The sequence below is a fragment of the Scylla paramamosain genome, chromosome 25 (genome assembly GCF_035594125.1).
Source record: "Scylla paramamosain isolate STU-SP2022 chromosome 25, ASM3559412v1, whole genome shotgun sequence".
NCBI classification, from domain to species: Eukaryota; Metazoa; Arthropoda; class Malacostraca; order Decapoda; family Portunidae; genus Scylla; species Scylla paramamosain.
The window spans coordinates 4,722,722-4,732,500 of NC_087175.1; the positions used below are offsets into that span (position 1 = coordinate 4,722,722).

Consider the following 9,779-nt stretch of genomic DNA (forward strand, 5'->3'; position numbering starts at 1 on the left):
AAGAGGAAGAGTATTTTAAATCATTTCCTTCCGCCATTTCTCAAAAGCCTGTTTTTTTCTTTTTTACTCTCTTGCTTTAACTTGACCTAAATTCGTGTGTGTGTGTGTGTGTGTGTGTGTGTGTGTGTGTGTGTGTGTGAGAAGGTGGGAAGGAAAGGTTTTTGTGTACTCTCTCTCTCTCTCTCTCTCTCTCTCTCTCTCTCTCTCTCTCTCTCTCTCTCTCTCTCTCTCTCTAAGGTAAAAAATAACATCGATAATTTTCATATTTTTCTTTTTATTTCTTTTTTTTTCTCTTTTCTCTTTACAAACTCACTCCTTTGATCCGTGTCTACCTGTCTCCACTAATTAGACAGGTAGACAGGTACACATGTATAAACAGGTGTGTTGACAGATAATTAGATAGATAGATAGATAGATAGATAGATAGATAGATGTATTGATTTTATGACTCAATAATATAAAAAAATAAATGAATGAAAAAGAAGTAAATTATATAAGTAGACAAAAATAATAAAATGCAACTTATTAGTAAATTTTGATTGGAAGAAGGAAGAGAAGAAAGAAAGTATGAATTGGTGAAAGAAAGAGACGAAAAAAGGGAAAGAAAGAATAAATGAATGAATTATATAGTGAGAGGAAGAATCGATTAAAAAGAGAAATAAATAAATGAATGAATGAATGAGTTAAAGAAAGAAGGAAAGGAAGGGAGAAAGAAAGGAGGAGAGGAAGAGAGAAAATAAATATAGATGAATATGGTGTAACTTGAATGACTAAGCCCCCACTAAAAAAAAAAAGGAAAAAAGAATCAGTGGATGAATAAGTAAGAAAAAAGGAAGAAAGGGAAGAAAGGAAATAAGGGAAGACAAAGAAAGGAAGGAAAAAAAGAAAAAAATAAAGATAAGTGAATATTGTCTGAAACTTGATTAATTAAACACCAAAGAAAAGTAAAACAAATAATAATAATGAAAATAGACAGACAGATAGATAGACAGATACACTAATAGATAAATACATGATAGATATATTGATTAATAGATATATAGATGAATAGATAGATAGATAGATAGATAGATAGATAGGCTGAAAGATAAATACATTGAAATCACTCGATAAATAGAAGATTTTTTTGTATCATTATTTTATTTATTTTACTTGTTTGTTTATTTGTTTATTTTTTTTTATCTGGTAACTATTTCATAAACGCTAAATGAAAATATGGAAGAATAAAAAAAATAGAGAGAACTTTCTTCTTCTTCTTCTTCTTCTTCTTCTTCTTCTTCTTCTTCTTCTTCTTCTTCTTCTTCTTCTCACTCACTCACTCACTGACTCACTCACTCACTCATTCACTCATTCAGTAGTAGTAGCAACAGCAGCAACAGTAGTAGTAGTAGTAGTAGTAGTAGTAGTAGTAGTAGTAGTAGTAGTAGTAGTAGTAGTAGTAGTAGTAGTAGTAGCAGCCGCCATGTCTAACGCTTACTTCTTCTCCTTCCCTGGACTTTTTCACTCTTCTTGGCGTTCTGCTTGGTGAACTGTATCTTCTTGACCGTCCCCTCGTCCAGACTGTGTGGGGTGATACCTGTTGGGGGAGCACACGGGGGTCACCTCGCGGGACTGTCACTGAGGTCTGGATCAAGTGAAGTATACTGTTGTGTGTGTGTGTGTGTGTGTGTGTGTGTGTGTGTGTGTGTGTGTGTGTGTGTGTGTGTGTGTGTGTGTGTGTGAGGGAGTAAGTGGGTGGTGACTTGCTGGCTGGCTGATTGACTGACTGACTGACTAGCTAATTGACTAACTGACTGACTGACTGACTGACTGACTAAATAACACTAACCAGCCAATTAAATCAATGACTCACGCACGGACTAATTAACCAGCTAACGTAACTACCCAATAACAGACTGACTGACTAAGGATAAATGATTGTTTCTTTACTTATCTATCTATTACTTAACCAATCAGTATATCAGTCTATCAATCAATCAATCAATCAGTCAATCAGTCTATCTATTAATCTATCTATCTATCTATACATTTATCCACCTATCTACCTACATACCTGTCTATCAATCTATCTATCAAGGTACATATGCATTACTCAATATGTATACCTTTCTATCTACCTACTCATCCACACATCAACCCTTCCACCCCTCCACCGCTCCACCTCGAATACTCACCGAATGCATTAGGGTTATCACTGGGGATGTGGAAGGGCTGGACGCCGCAGGTGGAGCAGAAGGAGTGTTTGGCGCTGTGGGTGTTGAAGGTGTAGGTGGTGAGCGCATCGTGGCCACTCACCAGCTTGAACTGATTAAGCGGCACAATGAAGTGTTTGTTCTGCTTCTTGACACAGATACTGCAGCTGTGGGGCGGGGCAGCAGGTGTTAGGTCAGGTTAGGCAGGTGTAGGGGGTCAGGGGGAGTCAGGGTAGGTGTAGGAGGCAGGAAGAAGAAAGGGAAGGCAGTTGTGTTTAAATAGAAGTTGTAGGAGGAGGAGAAAGATTGGTGGGTTACGTGCAAGGTGTGGTATTAACAGGTGTGGGGGGCAGAGGGGTTCAAGAGGAGGAGGAGGAGGAGGAGGAGGAGGAGGAGGAGGAGGAAGATTTTTTTTTTTTTTTCAGAATGTTCTACTTTTATTTATCAGTTTTTAAAAGAAGAAATAAAGATGATGACCAGGAAGACGAGGAGGAGGAGGAGGAGGAAGAGGAGGGGGAGTGGATGCAGGTGTCTTCAAGGTTGAGGGTGTAAGACAGGTGTGTTTGGATAGGAGCTAAGGAGGACAGGTGTGTTAAATGAGTGTCGGAATGCAGTTGTGTTTGAGGGACGAGAGAAGGACAGGTGTGCTTCAGGTGTTAAACATACTTGTGGCAATACAGGTGTGTTTAGAGGACAGGTGTTGAAGGATACATGTGTGTGTTGAGTGTAACTGGCATTGCAGGTGTGTTTCAGTAATGAGGGGAGAAGCGCAGGTGTAGAAATTAAGGTGTGTTTATATATAGAAGGAAGAAGACTGAAAGGTAATAATGATAACACTGATAATAACAATAAAAGGGAACGAAAGAGAGAATTAGGAGAAACAGAACAACACAGCAGCAGACTTGTTGACCCTTACGAGACTTGTGATAAAGAGGAAGAGGAAGAAGAAGAGGAGGAGGAGGAATAGGAAAAGGAGGAAAGAAAATTACATAAGAGTTTTACAGTTCTTAAGAGAGAAAACAATGAGGAGGTTGAAAGAAGACAATGAGGAGGAGGAGGAAGAGGAGGAGGAGGAAAAGGAGGAGGAGGATACAAAAGAAGACATAAAGGGTTCAAGGAAGGGTTATGAGGCGAGGGGGAAGGAGGAGGAGGAGGAGGAGGAGGAGGAGGATAAGAATGAGGTAGAAATAGGAGAAAAGGAAGAGAAACTGAAAACAAATGAAGGAAAGGAGGAAAAGAAATGGAGATAGAAATGAAAACAAGTAGAAAGAGAAAAGAAAAAAAAATAACAAAATGAAAATGAATATATAAAATGGAGATAAGAATTAAAAGAAATATATAAGAGAGAGAGAAAAAAATAAGAAAAAGAAAATGTTAACAGAAAATGTGAACAACTTTAAACGGGGAACAAAAAAAAAATAAATAAATAAAAAACAAAAACAAAACGAAGCAACGCAATACGAACGAAGGACACGAGAAAGAAAAAAAAAAAGAAAAAGAAAAAGAAGAAAAGTAAAAAAAGCTTAAATGAAGAAAGAAAACAGAAGTAGGAAAAAAATGAGAGAGAGAGAGAGAGAGAGAGAGAGAGAGAGAGAGAGAGAGAGAGAGAGAGAGAGAGAGAGAGAGAGAGAGAGAGAGAGAGAGAGAGAGAGACCTGTTTGTGGATTTCCCTTCTCTGGTTGGGGAAGGAAAGGGGGAAGGGAAGGAGGAACGAAAGGAAGGGAAGGGGGAGGGAGAGGGGGAGGGGGAGGAGGAAGTGGGGTAAAGGGGGTATGGCATGGGCAGGATTCCTCTCTCTCTCTCTCTCTCTCTCTCTCTCTCTCTCTCTCTCTCTCTCTCTCTCTCTCTCTCTCATTTTTTCCTACTTCTATTTTTCTTTCTTCTGTCAAGGTTATTTTTACTTTTTTTCTTTTTCTTTTTCTTTTTTCTTTCTGTTTCTTGTCCTTCGTTCGTTTTGCGCTGTTTCGTTTTGTTTTTGTTGTTTTTTGTTTCCTTTTTATTTGTTCTCCATTTAAAGTCTCTCTCTCTCTCTCTCTCTCTCTCTCTCTCTCTCTCTCTCTCTCTCTCTCTCTCTCTCTCTCTCTCTCTCCATATATGGGTAATATTTTATTCTTTTCATGTGTCGATGGAGGCGTGTTAGGTGTGACGTCACGTGTGTGTGTGTGTGTGTGTGTGTGTGTGTGTGTGTGTGTGTGTGTTAGGTGTGTGTGTGTATTAGGTCTATTTTTAGGTTAATTTCCTTAGGACTATCACGCTTAAGAGAGAGAGAGAGAGAGAGAGAGAGAGAGAGAGAGAGAGAGAGAGAGAGAGAGAGAGAGAGAGAGAGAGAGAGAGTATTAATATTGCTAGTGTGTCCTTAACTACACAGAAAGGATGACCAATATGATTCAGCCCCCCTTCACACATAATAAATATAAATAAATAAATAAATAAATAAATAAATAAATAAAACTTCACTCATACACTGTGCAATATTAAAGTTAATGGCCAATTACATAAAAAAAGCTAAACCGTCTTAGTCATTCAGGTGTGACTGTGGCGCAGGTGTGTTATTGCCGAGTCACCTTCACCTCTTCACCTCCGCCTAAACACAGACCCAGGGTGTGTTGTGCTGTGTTGTGCTGTGGTGTGCTGTGTTGTGGTGTGCTTATAATAGAAACACGCTTGTGATGTCTTCGCTTCTTGGGGTATTCAACTTGCTAATTCATGTACTTTTGTTTTTTCAATTGTCCCCCCTCACCTGTTCACATTTACGTAAGCACAGTCTCAAGGTGTGTCGTGTTGCGTTCTGCTGTAGGTATTATAGAAACACGCTTGTGACGTCATCGCTTCTTGGGGTATTCACCTTTCTAATTTATGTACCTTTTTTTTAATGGTCTCCCTTCACCTGCTCACATTTACGTAAACACAGACTCAAGGTGTGTTGTGCTGTGTTCTGCTGTAGTTATTATAGAAACAAGCTTGTGACGTCATCGCGTCTTGGGGTATTCACCTTTCTAATTTATGTACTTTTTTTTTTTATTATTATCATCCCTCCCCTCTTCATCTTTGCCTAGATACAGACTCAAGGTGTGTTGTGTCATGTCGTGCTGTGCTCATTATAGAAAAGACCCGTGACGTCATCGCTTCTCAGGGCATCCACCTTCCTAAATGATCTCCTTTTTTGTTTATTTACTTATCCATCAGTGTTGACCTGAGCTGTGTTGTGCGGCGCTTATTGTTAGGACTGACACCTGACGTCATTTCAACTCAGGGTGTGCACCTTTCTAAATGTAGTTTGATTTATTTGTATATCTCTCTAGTTAGTTAGTTTGTTTATTTGTTTATTTATTTTGTTTTGTTAGTTAATCTATGTATTTATTTATTTATTTTTGTGTATGTGTGATGTGTGAATGAAGCGAAGGCATCTTTCTAAAGTGGTGTGTTATAATTTGTATTCATTTATTTAGTTAGTTAATTAGTTATTTCGTTAGGTAATCTGTTTATTTATTTAATTTATTTATTGTGTGTGTGTGTGTGTGTGTGTGTGTGTGTGTGTGTGTGTGTGTGTGTGTATGTGTATGTGTGTGTGTGTGTGTGTGTGTGTGTGTGTGTGTGTGTGTGTGTGTGTGTGTGTGTGTGGAGGCAATACTTCTTTGTAAACTTGATCTTGATTCTGAGTTTTATCGTTGAGAATTGAATGGTTAATATGAGCTTTGGCGTCGCAGCGGTGTGGTCACATGACTCTTTGCTACACGAGCACCAGGGAACCAGACAGTATTAGTGGTGAACTCAAGCCCCAGAATGATGGACGTAGGCGCAGAGAAGAAAGGTGTGAATTGTTTTAGTTGATCCCCTTCCTGTAAATCAGCCGCCGCCCTTCACATGGGGGTTTTTACACGGCGACAAGTTAATACCAAGGATCACAAGAGATGGAAGGCTGAATGGATCAAAGACTTCACCCTGCCTTCCTTCCTTTTCCCTTTCTTTGTTTCTTCTTTACTTCATCGTCTTCTCACTTTACTTTACTTTCTGCAATCTTACACGTCACCTGACTAGATTAAAATATTTTGTCTGACGTAAAAATGGTTGTATTTGGAGTCAAGTTCGTGTACACCCCCATCCAGCTGAGCGAGCACCAGCAGCGGCTCGCCCGCGTCCGGGCGCAGGCTGCCCTGTGGAGCCGCGAGCAGGCACGCAAGTTTGCCGCGGCCAAGCAGGCCAAGCAGGCTAAAGCCAAGCAGGCCAAGGGGAAGGTGAAGGAGGACCCATCTCCTGTGAAGGAGAAAGAGGTGGTGACTGTGGGTGTTGAGGACACTCGTGTGGAGGCCCCTCAGGAGGACGTACCCTCCCTGCATAGCGGCCCCACAGTGGCGGTCTTTGCCACTGGCGCAGAGGCAGCTCAGGGAGAGGTCTTCCTTCTGCAGGACGGTTCTCCAGCGGCGGAGGTGGCAGCCGCTGGCGAGGAGGGCCCCCAGGGGGAGGCCCTTCCCTTGCAGGAGGGCCCCACAGTGGCTGAAGTGGAGGCCACTGGCGAGGAGGCCCCTCAAGGGGAGGTCCTTCCCCTGAAGGACGGCCCCACAGTGGTTGTGGTGGGGGCGGCCGGGGATGCAGATGGGACGCGGGAGGTTCGGCGGAGCCTGTACGTACCCCAGAGGTTCGCGGCGCGCCTCGCAGGGGAGGAGCACTACTACCTGGACTACCTGCGGGAGCGCCACGGGGTGAGCGTGCACGTGGCCAAGAACAGGCTGCACGTGAAGGGGCGCGAGGCCGAGGTGGCGGTGTGCCTCGCCTACCTCAAGGCCCTGGTGGCGGACTGGCACCGCTGGGAGACGCCCTCACAGTGAACGGCGGCAACACTGGGGCCATAAGGCGCCCATGGGAGTGAGGGCCAGTGAGAACAAGCCTTCAGTGAGCGGCGGCGTCACCCAGTGTGTTTACTTTCTCGCAACACTGGTCTCGTAAGGCGCGTCTGAGTGTTAGGGTCAATGAGAGCTCCCCCCTCCCCCTAGTGAGCGGCGGCAACACTGGGGTCACGAGGCGCCCCTGGGGGTGAGGGCGCCACAGTGATGAGGTGCCGCCAGTTACGTATTACTATCAATGTCTTTCTTTCGTTATCAAACATCTCTCAGTGACTCATTCAACATTAGTTCTCAGGCTTTCTTCATTATTCCACAAACACAAGCCACGCATGCTCACATCAATGTAAACACCACTTGTACTTCACACTGTTCTCTTACCTTGCCTATCTCTGCCCTCCTCACCGTCTCCTATTCTCCTCCTTCCCTTTATTCATACTTTTATCATACCCTTTCTCTCGTCTCCTTAACTTTACCTCCTTCCCTCTGTTCATTCTAATTATTCTCCTTTCTTCTTTACCCTTTCTTCTTTCTTCTTTACCCTTTCCTCCTTCTCTTTGTCTTTATCTCCTTCCTTTAATTCTTACCGTTCTTATCATCTCCTTTCCTTATCCTTACCACTTTCTGTTCTCTTCTGTTCCTCCTTTCTTTCCTTCCTTCCTTCTTCCCTTTATCTCCTTTTTTTCTTATCATTTCAATGATCTTGTTCCTACCTCTTCTAATTCCCTCTCTCTCTCTCTCTCTCTCTCTCTCTCTCTCTCTCTCTCTCTCTCTCTCTCTCTCTCTCTCTCTCTCTCTCTCTCTCTCTCCTCCTTCCTTCCATCCGTAGGAGAGAGGGAAAGATAGAGGGAGGGAGGGAGGGAGGGAGGGAAAGAGAGGGAGAGAGAGAGTGATCAGCGTGCATGCGTCTGTTGGATTATGCGGAAAGGAGGAGGAGGAGGAGGAGGAGGAGGAGGAGGAGGAGGAGGAGGAGGAGGAGGAGGAGGAGGAGAAGGAGGACAGAAGTGAGTGAATGGAATGCGTGGGCATGACATTTAGAGAGAGAGAGAGAGAGAGAGAGAGAGAGAGAGAGAGAGAGAGAGAGAGAGAGAGAGAGAGAGAGAGAGAGAGAGAGAGAGAGAGAGAGAGAGAGAGAGAGAGAGAGAGTAGGAAAATAAAAATGAAGGAAAACAAAATAAATGATGTGTTTCCCTGTGTGGGCTGAAGCACGTGTTTTCAGGACAAATATATGCCAGAGAGAGAGAGAGAGAGAGAGAGAGAGAGAGAGAGAGAGAGAGAGAGAGAGAGAGAGAGAGAGAGAGAGGTGTGCGATCGAAGCCGTTAGTGTATTTTATGCTAACGGAGGAAGTGGTGGTGGTAGTGGTGGTGGTGGTGGTGGTGGTGGTAGTGGTGGTGGTGGTGGTAACAGTGAGTGGCATTAACAAATTGGCTTTCCTTGTATGCTTAATGTACCAGAGTAATTATTCTCTTCCTCTCGGTACCACGACACTCAGTTCCTACATTGGCGCCGCTACCAGTAACAATGATGACAGTGGTAATAATGTTGTGGAAGATGATGAAGGGAACACGGGCTGGGAATAATTCAAATAAAAAAAAAAATCGGTTTAAATAAAAGATATCTGATTTAAGTTAAGTAGGTCGATTTTTTTTTCTCGTTTTTTTTTTTTTTTCTCCAGCCCTTGTAATGGTTAAGTGGTGGTGGTGGTGGTGGTGGTGGTGGTGGTGGTGGTGGTGGTGATGGTGGTGGCGACATGGCGAGGTAGGAAATTCAAATGAGGCGAACATGGAGTGAGGAAAAATGAATAAAAAAAAAAAAAAAATCAGAAAAAAAAGAAATGGAGGTAAAAAGAAGAAAAAAAATGTTATGAAGAAAGAATAACACGGAGAGAGAAAAAAAAATGTAAAAACGAGGAGAAATTAAGAACAGATTTAAAAGGCAAGGAGGACAAGGACGACAAACTAAACACGAAATTAACAGAAAAAAAAGAAAAAAAAATCACAAAAAAAAAATTAATAAGAAAAACAATCTCAAATGCAAGAATAACACATTACCACAAATAATTAAGACATGGCAGGTAAAAACGACACAGACAAGCACAGGTACCCAAACACAGGTGAGACACAACCAGGTACACTTACTTGCAATCTACCACTTTGAGTACCGGCGGGGCCATCACTTGGAAGCGCACCAGACCACAGTGGCAGCCCCCAGTGTGCCGCACCAGTCCCCCGGGTCTGCCTGCATGCACCTGGGGGGAGTGGAGAGAGGTAGTGAGTCATGGGGAAGGAGTAGGAGGAGGAGGAGGAGAAGGAGGAAGAGGGGAATGAGTCATGGGGAAGACGAGGAGGAGTAGGACAAAAATAAATGAGCGTAATTTTTGTTTATTTATTTGTTTATTTAGATAGGTTTATATAGATATACATAGATAGAAGGAAAGATAGATAGATAAATAGATAGACAGACAGAGAGTTAGATAGATAGTTAGATAGATGGATTGTTTGTTTGCTTGTTTGTTTATTTATCTATTTGTTTGTTTGTTCGTTAATGTTCTCTCTTCTTTGTGGTTTCGTAAAGGGTAATTTAACAAAGAGGCTGAGGAAGGGAAGGAAAATACAGGAGGTTACAGGAAGAGGGGAAAAAAAAGTGAGGAAAAGGAAGAGAGAGAGGGGGAAAAGATTAAGGAAGAGGAAGAAAGAGGGAAGGAAGGTTCTTACTCGTAAATGGAGAAGATAGTTGTGGTGCTTTTTG

General features: G+C 42.5%; 1 protein-coding gene across 4 annotated transcripts in view; it reads right to left on the reverse strand.

Moving 5' to 3' along the window:
* Nucleotides 1-257: 257 nt before the first annotated feature.
* LOC135113140 (centromere protein V-like) overlaps nt 258-9,779 on the reverse strand; it is a 40,194-nt gene continuing 30,672 nt past the window's right edge. For all 4 annotated transcript variants that reach the window (XM_064028214.1, XM_064028213.1, XM_064028212.1 and 1 more), the window contains 3 exons: nt 9,170-9,279; nt 2,175-2,359; nt 258-1,576 (listed from right to left, as the gene is read on the reverse strand). In XM_064028214.1, coding sequence (XP_063884284.1) covers nt 1,467-1,576; nt 2,175-2,359; nt 9,170-9,279 — 405 coding nt within the window. In that variant the 3' untranslated portion in view covers nt 258-1,466. The remainder of the gene's footprint in view (nt 1,577-2,174; nt 2,360-9,169; nt 9,280-9,779) is intronic.